Source organism: Bufo gargarizans, chromosome 2 (assembly GCF_014858855.1).
Source record: "Bufo gargarizans isolate SCDJY-AF-19 chromosome 2, ASM1485885v1, whole genome shotgun sequence".
Taxonomy (NCBI): domain Eukaryota; kingdom Metazoa; phylum Chordata; class Amphibia; order Anura; family Bufonidae; genus Bufo; species Bufo gargarizans.
Genome location: NC_058081.1, coordinates 549,471,041 through 549,487,993, shown reverse-complemented (window position 1 = coordinate 549,487,993; position 16,953 = coordinate 549,471,041). Strand labels below are relative to the sequence as shown.

The 16,953-nt window shown below is 38.5% G+C and overlaps 1 protein-coding gene across 1 annotated transcript in view; it reads left to right on the top strand.

The window, feature by feature from the left end:
- IL11 (interleukin 11) overlaps nucleotides 1–12,898 on the top strand; it is a 35,792-nt gene extending 22,894 nt beyond the window's left edge. The window contains exons 2-5 of the mRNA XM_044278115.1: nucleotides 459–622; nucleotides 1,913–1,999; nucleotides 11,794–11,952; nucleotides 12,731–12,898. Coding sequence (XP_044134050.1) covers nucleotides 459–622; nucleotides 1,913–1,999; nucleotides 11,794–11,952; nucleotides 12,731–12,898 — 578 coding nt within the window. The remainder of the gene's footprint in view (nucleotides 1–458; nucleotides 623–1,912; nucleotides 2,000–11,793; nucleotides 11,953–12,730) is intronic.
- The last annotated feature ends 4,055 nt before the right edge of the window (nucleotides 12,899–16,953 follow it).

The following is a 16,953-nucleotide window of genomic DNA, read 5'->3' as shown; positions in this document are numbered from 1 at the left end:
TAATGGGCAGGGGTACTGTACTTAATTGGTGTGGATAGCATTCCAAATTAGCGTGAATAGTCTTTTAGGGACACTATCCATGCCATTAGAGGCATTTGTAAACAAAGAAATTTGCGGGGCTGCGGAACGGAAGTGCGGATGCAGACAGCACACGGTATGCTGTCCGCTTCATTTGCGGACCCATTTAAAATGAATGGGTCTGCACCCGTTCTGCAAAATTGCGGAACGGATGTGGACCCATTTTGCGGACGTGTGAATGGACCCTAAACTGAATTCCTTAATTGAGTTCATAATAAGATAACAGTGGACACCCATTATGTTGTTTGATCCTGATGAGAAATGTATCACTTATGTATGTTTGTAACTGAACTGTTAACCACCTTGTCATCATACCTCCACACAACCATTCTTGCTTATTTATATATTGCTTACACTGAGGCTTTCTCTTCTTTTTACAGGCACCTTCTACCAGATAATTCTAGCTATTATGAGTATATGTGAAGGAATATGGTCAATTCCTCTTATAAAACCAAAGCCTTCAGACCCCAAAGCAGAATTTGACAGTGTATTGAGCATGGCAAAGCATCTTTTAAGCGATACCAAGCATCTGTACAACAACTTTGTAAGTGTATCATCTAAAATTATATTTATCGATCAGTAGGCAAAGTCCATGTACTCTTCTCTGTTAAATGAACAATGAGAAAATATATATCGTTTTTAAATTTAGGGTGTGTGTGTGTTGTGTGTTTTACAATATATTCAGTTTATAAAGAACACAACAGAAAACTTTAGGACTCTGCTAGATTTTCTTCAGTCTGGCACCTCAGGGGTGTGTCATTTCTCAGGGAGTGTATCCTTTTGCAGTGGGAGTGTCCTTTATGCTGCAGCTTTCTCCATCGAAGTGTCACAGCTTCTAACAGAAGACAGGGATGGTGTCTGTTCGAGGATTGAACTGAGCATGTGTGACCATCTCGGTAGCTGGGCATGCACATTACTATACAAATAAGACACAAAGGGGCACCATTATGGTGAAGTAAAGAGAATATCCCTTAAATGGAACATTTTTATAACAAAGTAAATTACAAAAGTAACTAGTTTTCATGCTGAATTATATATTTTTTTTTTATGTAATAGTGGCACAACCCCTTTAAAGAAGTTGTCTTGGAATACATCACTTCTAGCAGCCTGCCTTTCATACGGAAAGGATAATACTTATGGTGTTTGTTTGCTTCCTCCCGGCATGGGTATGGTCAACTGATCCTCTTCAGCCGCCGGGTCCAGTGCTAGAGCCAGTGGCTGGCTGAAGAAGAGCAGCTGACCATGTCCATACTGGATAGGAAGAGATCAAACCCCAGACCGGAAAATGGAGACACAGGAGCCAGCACAAAGGACTCGAGTGGCGTGGAGAAGGTAAGTATGATCCATTCAGAATGGGAGGCAGGCTGCTGGCAACTGTTAGAAGTGTTATATTCCTGGACAACCCCTTTAAGTAAGTCATGTTGCCAAGAATATTGCTGAAATACTATATTTTTAGCATTTTCAATGGACAGCCAGATGGTTACACATGCTTCTTTGCTGCGCTTTCTTGAAAAAGTCTATTCTATTCATGCCTGAAAGCAGTCCACTGATACCTACTTCTTACTATTCCTGGAGACCTAGATGTGGCTTGGAGCATACAGGTCACATTGTGTGGAATCGGCACACCACTTTGCCTTTATGCATTCAAAACCAACTCTTTGACACAACAATTTCTTAAAGTAAATGTATTTTAAGAGTTTGAAGCCGTTTTGCTAGAACACTTGGCCTAATGATTACTGCTGCTCTGTGTGTATATTTGTTTAGTATATTATCTACAGTAATGGCTATGTGATCGTTCTATATCTTATGTCCTTGGGTTTTGTGTATTTTGCAGAAAACCAAGTATCCTTATGAAGGAGAGCACAAGTTAGAAAGCTTACCTGTACTCTCTATCAATGCTGCAGAATTGTCTACTATTCAGGTAATCTGGACACGTTTCGTTTTTAAATATCCTTTTAACACCTTTCTCTGCCTATTTTTTTATTGCATTTCATGAATAAAGCTAAAGAGTAACTCTGTTTCTAAATATGGCCACTTGGCTAACATGAACCAAAAATAGGTACACATGCCAGAAACAGTAATTTGGCACAAATGCATAAAAGGAAATGGGGTTACCTAGATATATATACCAATTAAAACTAGATACTGATAATATCTTTTTTTTTATTTAATGTATTTTATTTAATGTATATTTGTGTATTCTTCTTTCTGTACATTATTATGAGGGTGGTCAAATTGCCTGTGCTGCGGTTCAGAGATATACATTAAAGCAGCCATATAGACCAAAGGAGCCTGTAGTCTAGAGATGACTCATTGACTTCAATGGGAGAGTGTAGTGGGTTTACCCTATAACCTATGCAGAGGTCATTGTCCAGGGAGGGGTAATAGAACAGATGTGTCGATCACCTATTGTGAATGGTAAATCCTATTAGTTATATAAAGGTGTTACATTTGATTGTACTCCTTCCTGTGGTGATAGTGAGATGACTGCTGCAAAGTAATCTCTACAGAACAGGAAGTGTCAGCCTATTAGGAGGCTTAGTGGTCAGCATGAAAACTACAAGAACTTTGTTATTTTATATATAAAGTGACATGGAAAACTGTAGGCCTTATACTCACGTGTCCAAAAGGAAAGCTTGCTAAATGCTACCCGCATTAAACTGCTGTTTGTAAAGCTTTTACTAAGCCTGACCTCTCGACTAGAGGGTAATGCAAACTTTACGCAGTGTTACAGATGTTGGAGTCAGTGTAGGTTTCGATGTGTGCAATGCAAGCGCTTCATAGTAATGCATGTGAGCATTAACTTACTGAATCGTTTGCACTGTAAAGTTAGGAATGGACAAGAGGAAATAGTTATAAGGCATTAAGCCTACGGGTCAAATAGCCATTGGTCAATCACAATCAATAATGATGAGGGCAATGTGGATTAACTAATGCATTCCATGTCTGAAATAAGGAAATTAAACTGATTGAGCCCTGGCATCTTATTTATGAAGCTAAATAGAATATAATATCATGTGATGTTATAGTAATTCACACTTGCGATTCCTTGAATTATAAGTGTTAAGCAAAGTTTTTAAAACTCGATTTGGCTGCTTCGCCGAATTTTGCCCAAAAATCGCTTTGTGACAAATTACTTTGTCACAAAGCGCATTTCTTTGTAAATAGCGGGTGCAATGACAGGGAACAGCGAATGAGCCGCCCCTGTCATTGAACGCCTCAGATTTCGCATTCATTGCTGATCGCAGCATCTGACTTTAATATTTAAGTCTATACTAAAAAAAAAAAAATTATCATACTAATCCATTTGATCGCGGAGAGCCCGCCATCTTGTTTGAAGATCCAGTGCGAAATCTTGTATGGCCTGTGATGACATCATTATGTTGGCCGGAGTGATGACATCATACGTCACCGCACACAGGATTTCGCAGGAATTTGCATACCATGTGGATGCGCAACAGAAAGGTTTTAAATCCCATACAAGAAGCATTCTGACAAAAAGTGTTATCCTTTGGTCTGTCACTAATGTACATGATTGTAGTGCAGTAATCCACTTAGCGGTGTCTTTATTGGTTATTGTTCCTCTGTTGTACCATGTTACCGGCACGCTCACCAATCAAATCTTGTATTATCTTTGTGTGGAAGCCAATTTTTTTGTTCATTCCTATAAGATACTTAGGAGGTAATGTATTTTGAGGGTAATATTTGATTTATCCTCTTAATCTGTATCTCATAGGAATGCATGGTTAAACTAACTTCCAGTCCACACAAAGACGCTGTAAGGTTTGGCAGGCCAGAGCGCACATAACCAGTATTGTACCTTCAATGGAAGCAGACCGCCCAATTGCTTTGGCGCCTGGGGAGAAGAACGTCTACTCTTCTGGACATGAAACCACCATATTTTCATGCAGCTGCCACTAGCGGGAGCACAATGCACAGAGATTATTACAGTAACTGTATACATTCCTATATACTGAGCTCCCCCTAGTGGTGGATGCAGGCATTCAGCTTTATAATATATTATGTGTAATGAAGCAGTGACTTAAAGCTGTGTGTGGGATATTTATCAATGTATTTATGCCAATTGTCTAAAAGAAGAAAAACTGCTACAAGAGGACATAGTTTTAAATTAGAGGGGCAATGGTTTAATAGTAATATCAGGAAGTATTACTTTACTGAGAGAGTAGTGGATGCATGGAATATCCTTCCTGCAGAAGTGGTAGCTGCAAATACAGTGAAGGAGTTTAAGCATGCATGGGATAGGCATAAGGCTATCCTTCATATAAGACAGGGCCAGGGGCTATTCATAGTATTCAGTATATTGGGCAGACTAGATGGCCAAATGGTTCTTATCTGCCGACACATTCTATGTTGTCTGGTATAAATGAATTCATAAGACACTGTAGTGATATGGGCTTTGCCAACTCTCTCTCCACTTCTGGGCAGTTAGACACACCCCACCCTTAAACCATTCTTTTATATATCTCAACAAAATACATGCTAAATTATAAGTATGTTACTCGGGAAATGCAATTCATTGTACTCCCACACGAGACATCCCTTGTCATCCTAGGTTTCTTATTTCTCCAAATAAAGCTGAGAAAGGACTTTTTTAATTGATCTAATGTCCCATATTTTGAGTAAAACGAATCATCTTTATCAGTTGGCAACTTCCAAAATTGGATAGGGGAAAATTCCTCTATTTCTGTAGCTCTTTCTTGATTTATTTTCAATAACTGGAGGGGAATCAACATGGTATATTTTATTTAAATCTCCATTGATCATAATCTCAAGATATTTAATCTCTTCCTTGGCTATGTGTAAATTCAGCCCCCCGTTCCACAACATGTCGGAGTCCCTTACAGGCATCAGTATTTCTGATTTTGTTTGATTTATTTGGTAACCAGAAAGCTCACTAAAGATTGTTAAAGTCGTCATTGTCTTATCTTTATTATTCCCACACATAGGTAAATTATCGGCAATCTTAATCCCTTCTATTTCTTTGTCTGCCATTAGGGTCAGATCTAAAGGTTCAATAACTACCAGTTGTCTGGTGTAAATACATTGAGAGTATGCTGTACATAAGAGTGGCATATTTTTGAATCACCTGTTCCACTTTTTCCAAAAGAGAAGTTGGATAAAGTAGCTGAGGGCAAGGATGACTTCTTTTTATTAACATTTTTTAATAAATTTGGGGCGTCGCACTTTGCGTTCTGCATTGCCTGAGAGTGTTTGACGCACACCTACAGGCAATCTGGGTGGGGTAAGGGGGCCATACAAAATTTTCTATGGGGTGTTACGAGATTTGTATACGCACCTGCGTATAACTCAACAATAAAGATTACCTGCGCTACAGTTTACATCATATGTATTACTAATGGACCAAAGGATAACTTTTGTGGGAGTGCTTCTGTAATTTCCCATGCACACTATTTCTAGAGTGTGTAATCTGATTTAACCAAGAGTGACTGGAAAATGCTGATTAAAATGTATATTCTGTAAGTGACACAAGTATCAGTAATATGACCTCATAACGTATAAACAGAGTGCTGGGAAAATCTACAATTTGGAAAGAGACACAACTTGAATACAAAATAGGAGCTCCAGTGTAATTTATCATGAATTGTAAATGCCAGTTCTATTTTTATAAAAATTACGCATGTGAAATGATATCATGTTCCAAGAGAATAAGACTCCCAGCTTAAGTTGTGTCATTGAAGAAAAACAATAACTTGTCATTTGGGGGCAATGTGTATTAAATAGATGATGTCACATGGACATGTGATATAATCCCAGTTTTATGTTACATGGAATGCAATATTCAAAGAGCTTGATGTCACTGACAGCTGGAATCTTTTGGAAACAACTAGCAAACATGGGGCTTCCTGCGCAATTCCTGACCCCAGGAAATCAATGCTTAGCAAAAACTCCCACAATCATAAGCAAAGTTCATCCAAGCAAGCAGTGAAGTAAAAATCATTTCCTGTCTCCGTTCACTGTCGTAAGTGGATGTATTAGGCAAATGCACATCTAAAGTCACAACAGGAAAATAGTCAAAACAACACAGTCCCAAAAGGAAAGCGCAGGCAAAAAAAAAAAGGGAACCTTGTCTACACACGCACAGCTGTACAGCGCTCCCCAGACAGTGAACTGTGCTGACACCCAATGGCCAGAAGAAAGAATGTAAAAGCAAAAAAGCAAACATCCTTTTTTCATAATAGTACAATAAAACGTAATTATTACATTTAAAAGTATAAAAAATATATATATTTTAATAGGTATCTCTTTAGACACACATGCTATGGATGCTCGGAGGTTGGTGCAGCTGTCTGGCATCACTAGGACCCTGGCTTTTAATCTGATAACGGCAATATGTTATAGTTAATATTATATATTTTATCATTTATATGTTTGAGTGGGTTTTCTCAGAGTACTAATGGTTCATATCAATACAACTCACTATAAAAAACTGACTCTTTGAACTGAAGGAAAGAGATTGTAAGTCCCACCACAGATAGGGTTTAAGGTAGATGAATACTTTCTATACACGGCACAGTCAAATACTGTGAGTGCTGACGTGCAAGATGTACATGGGCCTCTAGTCCAACATCATCAAAGTGGTGTACATGGAATATGTCCATAGAGAGCAATGGAAGTATTCTGTGCATGGAGCTCCCTGTACCAAAGAGACCTGTGTAAACAAACAATTCCACCACCTCTTTTTCCCCTCGTGGCTCCAGTCCATGAGAACAGTTTGCTGAATCTGAATTTTAACACAGTATATATTACATGTGCTCTGTTATTTTAAGTGGATATGGAATGTGTTCTGTTGATAAAATAATTGAAGCTGGACCTTTGGTGAGTTTAACTGTTAGTGAAAATGTAAGGCAAAGTTGATCAGACTTCTCTGGTAGGTAAGTTATTTTTTGTTGAGTCAGAGCTACGAGCAATGTCAAGGAGAAGGGCTTACTGCTCCTCTCTGCCTTTCATTTATGCTCTGGAATCTCTTAAGTTCTGTGTAGATTTTTCAACACATAGTGAAATGCCCTCCTGTCAATCTGACAGTGCTTGAGGAAGCCTCTATTAAGTCACATCCTCTTCTCTTACCTTTAACACAAGAGGAAATGCTCCCTGTCACTCTGACAGTGCTTGAGGAAACCTCTATAAATTCTCATCCTCTTCTTTTACCTTCAACACAAGGAGAAATTACCTCCTATCACTCTGACAGTGCTTGAGGAAGCCCTTATTCTCATACTCTTCTTTTACCTTCAACACAAGGGGAAATTGCCTCCTGTCACTCTGACAGTGCTCGAGGAATCCTTTATTATTCTCATCCTCTTCTTTTACGCTCAAAACAGGGGGAAATGCCCTCCTGTCACTCTGATGGTACCTGAAGAAGCCTCTATTAATTATAATTCTCTTCTTTTCCCTCATCCCTGCTGGAACTCAAATGTAGGGCCTATGGTATGGAAGGCAGAAATACTAACAGTAAGCTATAGGCTGCATTGTTGTTTATAAGTAGATTTTATCTGCCTATATATATCAAAAGTATAGTTCTTTCCAGACACTTTCTTAGTCTCTTTTAAAGCTGAAACTAATGCTTATTGAACAGAAAATGATTTTATAAGCAGTCAACAAGGTGGCCATTTTGCCATAAGTAAATTGTCAGCAAATATTGATCCATTCGACTGTCATTTTTTGTGAGAAAGGGGAGGCTGATATGCCACGTTGAAAATCATGAATGTGTACTCCAATAATTCAACCTTGAATACTGTTTACAGAAGAGATCTTATGCATTTCAACAGTCAATCTCATCAGGGTTCAGTAGTTCTAAAATTCTAACAACATACTGGCAGAATTTCTGCAGGGTAACAGCATTGACAGCAGCCAAGCTCAAGAATGGAAACGCTGTGGCACCGATTTATAAAAAAAAGTCCCCTTTTTGGGCTTATGCAAAAATTGTGCACTTTTTTCATTTTTACACTCGCTCCAGTTTTGAAATATGGTGGGAAAGTGGGAATGGTTACCTATGAGTTTCACTCCAGACTTATCAATGAGACTTTTTCAAAAAGTCTCTAAAAGAATTGCAATCTCTCCAGCAGGATTAGGACAACTGGAGTAGCTTTTCTAGACAAAAGTATTAGGTTGAAGGATAAGACAAATTTATCAAATAAGGGCACAAAGTACTCCAACACAGAGACGCAAGCAAAACTGGCTTCAAGTATTCCCCTCATGATAAATTCCACACTATTTGATAAAATTTTATTTGTGATTAAGGACAGTTTTAATACATATCAATAAAATGTAATTGTTTAAACTAGTACCATTTTGGCATTGTCCAGTGTTTTAGTAAATTTCATGGGGAATACAAGTAGCTACTAAAACAGTCAACAGAGGTGGTATCTTTAAGGCATGGAGCTTTAAGGAAGATAGACATTGATCCAGGGATTTGTTCCGTGAATCAATATAGCAGGATTACAGGTTGGACTTAAGGGACTTTTGTCTTTTTCCAACCTTGAAAACTATGAAAGCTTACTTTCATGTATCTCCTTGCCCTTATGGTAAATTTGCTATTATGACACATGTTTATTGTATATACGATCTGAGATACTGCAATAAGATCTAGTGTAAACAGGTAGTGACATGAAGTAATATATACTGTAGGGAGGCGCATGGGACCGTCCTTGGCGGAAGGTATGTGTCACCGAGGTTCCTGAACTTGGTGGAGTAAGAGCCAGTTTTAATGTGTCAGCAGCAGTCGCTGTTTGACACCTTGCTATTTAGTATAGCTGTAAAAGCTGATCCGGGACGGCTCTTACTGTGAGTAGTCAAAGTGCTGGGTGGGTGACTACTCCCCACGTTCCAGGCAGGGTCTTGACTGGCCTATATGGAAAAAAAAACAACCAGCAGTGTCAGCTGGTGGTAATTACCTCTCTGACAGAAGAACTCTGGCAATCACTGGATTGGGATCTGAGCCATGTGCTAGGCTGGAGGCCTGAGTTTGGTAGGTCTGCTCTGTCCTGAGCAATGCCGATCAGGTATGAACTAACACCTAGGATAACAGGTGACTCTTTTGCTGTATGAACTGTCTAGGTGTGAACCAACACTAAAACTGCAAATGGACAGTCATACTGTTTTGTTTCCATAAGTGGGAATAAAACACTGACGTTTTTGAGTTACAAACTGGTCTTTGCCTCTATACTATGTCCGCTTGTCCTGTCTACCAGAGAGAATCCCCACAATACTCAGAATAAGATCATCAGGATGGCAGGTGACATAAAACGGGGTCCTTTTTGGTGTTGCCCTCAATAATTTACAGAGAATACATGTTTCTTGATTCTTAATATGCGCTTAATGTGAACAACGCGCTTCGGACTTCAATTGGATCCTTCTTCAAGTTTGGGAAGTGTCTTCTTTTTTTTCTCATAACAAAATAACAGCTATTGAAAACGTAACACTGATATAGTAAAAATACTTGTAGTGAGGGTAAACTATTATGGTCAGGCCCTTACGATGCATCAATACCGCAGATCTGTTGTCTGACACCTTTTTTAGATCAGAAGAAGGATCGGCCAAAGGGAGAGGGAAACATTTTTCAAGAAAATATTACAAAATGTTTCCCCTCACCTTTGAAACATGCTACGATGCTGAGACATACAGGAGAACAGATCTCACGTAAGTGCTACAGGGTTCTTTTAGTATTTTTAAGAAGTAAAACACTTCTAATAGCATTCCAATATACCAAACTGTCAGACAATCAGGTGCCCTATCATAGGAATCCAGGTCAAGCCATAAAAACTTCAATGAAAAGAAAGGATGAGCAATCCGCAGTTACAGGTCAGTCATTACAGTAAAACTTTCGGTAGACAGCTGTACACAGTATGGCGTGCAGACAGCAAACAACTTCAACTCTGTCTTTTTTATCCATTTTAGTTAATTTCCTTCTTTAAACAGAAGCCTTATTCTTTGTAAGATGTCTTAGTTAGGTCACTTCCCCAATCCTAGGGTTAATATAATTCAATCTGCTAGCAGAGAGTCTAACAAGGATGTCTCGAGATTTCTAATGCCTGCGCTCCTAGTAGATCATTCCGTGCCATTTTCCCACATTAGTTTCAGCAATGGAGAAACGAAAACCTTTTTTTTTTTCAAGTAGGGTCCTGTGCCTTAAGATTTTCCAAATGATTGAGTCAGTCTCTCCTTCATCCTCGAAACAAGGTAACCCTTCATCTGCCAGCAGTTTTCTCATTTTCAAGCAAATGACTGTATTACTGTGTCAGCTTCATTTCCATAAGTGAGCTGAATACACAGACATTAGCCCCATTAGAACTCTACCCTAAACCACTTTGAATGTTTTTTTAAATTGTTCCACACTTTTTGAGAACTGTACCCTCGTTAAACAATGTTTAACCCTCCCTGATCCACGAGTCAACTGCTACCCGCTACTACTAATTATGCAGTAATCATTGTCATTTAGTAGCCTATTTACTGTATCTTTTTTTGGCAAGATATATAAGACATTAGTAAGGTCCAGATTTAGTACCATTTAGTAAATTCAGTGTTTTATTCACCATAATTAACCCCCTCTGGCATCAGATATGTCACAATTATATGAAGAGGCATATGCTAAATAATGTGGCAAACTGCAATCTAATAGCAAGGGAGCAGGGGTAGATTTCAAGTATATTATATGCCAATTTTCTGGCAAAGATTATAATAAATGTGCCGGATGGGGTCAAGCCCCAGCACCCACTCGCCATCATTTGTAAAAGTGGAGAGCAAAGCCTACAAAAGTAGTCAATTTATGCCCTAGTGAAGCAATTTGTGATGCCAGTGGTGGTGCTCCCCAGGCCATGCAGTGATGAAGGGGCGCACCCTGATGATATGGGGTTCTTCTGCCTAGTGGATGTTTGGAGTGTCCTTGGTGTTAAGGAGTTGTGGGGTGCAAGGCAGGGTCCTAGGGATATGTGGCAGTGCTCCACAAATGACGAGGCCAGTTTTGAAACTTCTGCAGCTCACAAATATCTCCACTTTTAGAAGGCAGGTACAGTTCTTATCACACATATTGCATATTTAGCTTTGCCAAAGTTGTATCTAGAATGCAGTAAGCCAAATAAAGTTCTCTCTGAATCTCTTTCTATATAACCTGCATAGCCTTCTTAAATTCGTCCAAGGGGCTCAATCTGTATTACTGCGGTTCAGGTACCCAAACTGTCTCTTTCATGTAGCAGGGGGGGCCTGAGGTCTATATTACCCACCACTATGCAGCGAAATTCAATACAGGCATAGTGGCAAGAAAAAAGGCAGGCAAAGGGAAGGGATGGGGCTTTACGCGGACCACTGGGTTTACAATAACTTACACCATAAACTGGCATAAGTTATAGCTGAAGCCCATGCCAGCGCCTAGCTGGACGGACTGCCAGAGATGCGAGTAATTTAGTAAGAGGCATCTGAACAAATCAGGTGCATCTCACTCCTGGGCACAGGATTCAAGGCTGGTGTATGAGAATACCAGTCTTGATAAATGTACCCCTATATATTAACGTGCTCAGCTCCTCCTGCTCTATAACAAGATGCCCACAAATCAGACTGCATGTTGAATGTTACAGGTTCCCTTTAAAATAAAGTCTACAAATGTGCAGAGCTAATATTTTTCCTTTATACAATGATAGTGACTTGAGGCTGTTTGAAATAACTGCATTTCTTCTTTTATTACAGATTCCAGCCGGTTTAACGAAGCTCAGCTCAGAATTGTTCATATATCAGAAGCATTTTGATTGGCTGAAGAAAGCCGCACACGTTGTCCGCCCCTTAGACCATGAATTTACCAGCATCCACAATCGTATTGACAAGCTGGTGAAAAAAATTGACTTCTTGGTAAGCAAATGGTGACTGCTAAAATGAATTGATATGTTTAGAGAAAATATACACATTATATGAGTTTTTATATTTATATTATAATGATAGGAATAAATATAATCCTATGCCATGATTTACCTCTTGTATCTTTATTTTAAATATGGGGGAAATATGGTTTAAAACCTCATGTCATAAAACCAGCTTAGTAACTACCGGATTGCCACCAGTCTGACCTCTCTACCACCTGGGCTATCATGTACAGTAAAACCTCCCCAAAAGACCTCCTCCTTGAGAAGATCACTAGTAGAATTCTTGCGACAGATCTTCAGTTCCACCATTTAGTATATTATGCACACTAGCCATTATCTTTAAGAAGAATACCCTCACAAAAGACCATCTTTCAATATCATTGAAAGACGTCTAACTATACTGGGACTGGGGTAAACTGTATCTGGCTACTGTAGGGGAAATGTAGAATGATATAGCAGGCATTCAAATGGACCATGTAGTGCATAGATGGCTGGATCCACAGGGGGGCTCATATGGCCTAAAAGGGGAATGCAAAACTCAATTCTAAGTAATTACAATACTAAACAGTCATCATCATGCATGACAGGTCCTCTTTAATGCACGCCTCCCAAATGTATGCCAAAAATACTCTTAGTATATGTCCGGCTTATACCCTATGGGCATTTTCAGGATATACACTGTATCTCATATAACATATACCGCTTATTTAGGGAAAAACTAAGGTTTTAAAGCAGCGTAACATATATCAATTTCTTATTTCTTTCAGATGACAAAGATGAACATTGCACGTGTTAGTGACCCTCCTTTGCCGCAGCTTCCTAACACAACCACCCAGTGGGGTGTAGTGCAAACTGGCCATGCCATATTCCACCACTTTCACCTCTTCTTGGATTATACAACACGTCTTGTCGTTCTGATGAAAAATAAGTTGTAGACAAAGCTTCCAACTTCAAGATTTGCGCCACAAATGGTCGAATTGCAATCATAAGAAAATGTGCCTTTAAGAAACCAAAATGGACATTCCTCGATTCTGGAAGTTCCAGTTCTTTCAGAGATTTGCTCCTCTTGTGCCTGGTTTATGGTACTTTTCATGCATGGTACACTGATGTCTCTGGTCTATTTATAATGCTGTTTATTTATTTATTTATTTATTTTCCTTATTAATATTTAATTTTTTTAAGTCAATATATGATCAGGCAGATTTTTCTAAGGATATGTTGTTTTTCTTATTATATTTAATTATGGGTTATTACTTATTTTTTAAGAAATGATCACCATTTTGTTTACATTTTATGAATGTCCTCAGAAAGATGACAGCTTCAACTGTCCAAACTGGCAAACTGCAGGTCATTGGGAACAAAACTTACTTGTCTTCCGTTTGGCTTTTTATAATTTTTATTTTTACTAAAAAAAAACTCAAAATCACCTGGAAAGGGGTGCATGGAATGAATATATTGAATTTGATATTATGATGAATAATATTGGTTCATTTTATTTGATAAATTTTATATTCAGTTTCACAGTATAATGACCCCTTCACAAATCATATTGGAGGCTCTATGTCTCACATTGCCCTTGAGATCAAAAGAATGCTTTAAGTGCAGCACAAGGTAGAGGAGAAACATTCCCTAAGATATATTAGAGACATATTAGAGATTCTTGCCTTTCTCTGCTCCGATCCTTCTTTTGATCTTTTGATCAAGAAAGATGTACAGAAAAATGGATAATCCAAATAAGATGTGAAAGGGGCCTAACACAATGAATCTTGAAACAATGAGAATTATAAAACTACATTTTGATTAAAAAGAGGTCAGAATGATATGAAAAAACAAAAAAAGGGATACCTCCCCCACTTTCTCCACCATTCCTGTTCCAATGCTTCCTCTGTCCCCTCCAGTCTTGATGTCTTCCAAAACAAAGGAAATGACCATTCGGTCAGTCACTGACTATGGCAGGTCACTGCAGTGGCCAGTGATAGCCTCAACAGTCATTTTCTGTGTTGAGATGGACTAGAGGAAGGTGTTGGTTGGGAGCACCTGGGGGATCGGTGAGGTGTGTATTATTACTATTTTTTTTTATTCAAATCTGAACCCTTTTGTAAAATAAAATTACTGGTTGGGCATCCCCTTTTAAATCTTGAGAGGTATGGTGCACGTTTTCAAATGGATAAAATGTATTCTTAAATTCTAAATGGAACCAAGCTCACGTATAGAATGACTTATGTGAGGTCTTAAAACTGTTTTGTATAAATGTTATTTTATTCACCTTGTATAGGCCCATTAAGAATGTAAGTGTGGTACCAATTTGCAGAAGATGAACCCTTTATGAGCAAATCTGTGCTCGTAGAGAGGTTATTCAGGCTTCAAATAAAGGGGCTATGTGATCCCCACGGTCTATACATTGATAACTTGTTGGCCTGACCGGTGACCACCTAAATGATAGCTGCAGAGGAAACCTCGGTATGGTTCACATGTTAAGAATGCAGCCATATCAAGATTTTTTTGAGTCTGGAAAACCCCTTTAATTCAGACTTACTTTTTTTTTATTTTGAAAAAGGGCATCAAAATGGGAATAGTAGGGGTGGGATCCCCAGCTGGTACCTGGAACAAATATCATTTTGTTTCAGCTCTACACTGCCATCGTTCACATGTCAACAGACTACATATTGTATTAAGATAGTGATGGCCTGCGGGAGATGTTACCTATATTACATTGCGTAGTAAGGTTTGCCTTGGCTGTGCCTTTAAATTATGTTTAAAACATTAATCTCAGGTTACTGGAAAATATTGCTGGCAGCACAATACGCCATTTCAGTGCTCATTACATTAATTATTTTTAATATTTATGGGTGTTTGATTCTCCTAACATTTGGCTCACAGTATTTTATGATTTTCCTCTTGTTTTCGTTCACCTTCTCATTTGTGGACTGTTCTGAAAGGGTGTGACACACCAAGCATCCCAGCACTCACTCCTTCCACTTAGAGATGTGCAGAAATATTATGTCTTGTTGTAACAAACTGGCTTTTCTCATCTAGACTGGATGACATATCTACAGTACAAGCAGTAATTCATGAAGTGTCAGGGACACCTAGTGGCTGCTTGTGGAACTTCACAACTACGAGCTGAATACACTTGATTGTAAATTAATGGCTTTTGGAAAGTTTTTTTATAAGTTTTATTAAATTGTAAAACATTCTAGTAAAACAAATTTTATACCAACTTGCAGACCTACAGTGAGTTTACTATTTAAAGCCTCAAATGTAAAATGAAGAATTCAGGTTTTCCTACAGTTAGAGTCCAGAAGGCTGAGATATGGGGAGTGGTTTGGTGGGGTTCACATAATATGGAGCTGTTTTAGCTTTCCCATTGATTGCCTGTGACATGGAGGGAAAAAGGGTAGTCACTGACACCCAAAGGTCTTAAAAAGTCTATAATTTTGGCAAAAATCGGTCTTTGTTCCTAAAATGTCAATTTTTGGGGATTTGATCAAGAGCTGTCAATTTTTTAGGATTTGATCAAGAGCTGAATTACTAAATCAATTATACTTCCCCCATTAAAGAGGATGTCTACTCAAAAACGCCTCTTTTAATATGCCCCATTGGGTCATAGACATCCTAAAGGGTGGTCTCCCACTAGGAATTGTGAGTGAAGAGCTGCTGCAAAATGGTGGACAATTCCTATCCATCTGTTGTTTGGATGGACCAAAATTGATTTTCTGGAATGTAATACTAGCTTCTTCCAACAAAAACAGCAGAATAATGAGAGTTTTTGAAACAGAACCATCAGCAATCATTCGATCACCAGGTCAGCTTCAATTTAAAAAGCAACTCTTGCGAACATATACAGTTAGTATATATGCACAACTTTACCCAGCCATCGGGTCTCACCCTTAGATTAATGTTACTGAGTGACATATGATTTTGTCATTGAAAAACATTCACAGCTTACCACCTTGATCCCTCCATGTTACTGCCTAAAGGAGCAAAAAAAAGGAACTCCATTGGCCCCCAGTCAGAATGATTGCAGTGGAGCTGAGCAGAATTGACTTAAGCCTTAAAAAAGTTGTTTTCTGTACTGAAGCTTATCCAATATTTTTGTAGTCTTTTTACATTTGCAGATTTCTGCCAATCAATATAATAATGTCACTCGTTTACAGATCTTGTCTCACGTCACCATTACTGAAACAGCAGAACGTGACCCGTTCTACTGCTCTCCGGCCACATGGTGGTCAGGGCTCATTTTGCCTTAGTAATGGTGTTCATGTGGGCCAATAATACCCTGAATAATGGGTTTGTGCGGCCATCCGTTTACATTATAGTTGGCAGTACATTACTGTTTGCACAGTGAAATCTGTTGCCAGAAAAATGTATGTTTTTATGCTGACATAAAGGATCCGATCAGTTTGTTGGCCGATCAGCTGGCCTTCTACTTGGGGCAGTGATTAGGAATAAGCGTTCCTTTCCGCAAATAATCGGCCCATGTAAAAGGCCCTTTAGGCCAGAATACATGGTATTTTTTTTTTTTTTTTTCTACATGCATTGTAGCATTCTTACAATTCACTGAAAAATAATCTAATTTATGTATTATCTAAGTGCCAGGGGAATTAAAAAGTTATCTACAACACTGTTACATCAATGCAACTACATCTCAGTGATTTCACGTTTAAAAGATGGTATTGAATGCAGAGTACAGATAGGTTATAGACTGTTAAAAAATGTTTGCACACAGATTGTTTTTTATGATATTTAATGTTCTCGTTCAATCATGTTATTTATAACTTTATTTATGAACCAACCCGAGGTGTGGGAAAGTGTCATTCTGAATTCCAATATACCTCACTTGCTTTAGGTATTTATGTTAATCATGTTCCCTATTATTTCTTATCTATTTAAGTAATATGTATTTCGCACCAGTTTTAGTGTCCTGTCCTCCTTTCTTCTTGACAAATGTTCTAACACTAGTTCACTTTTCACTTGTTTATTGACATGG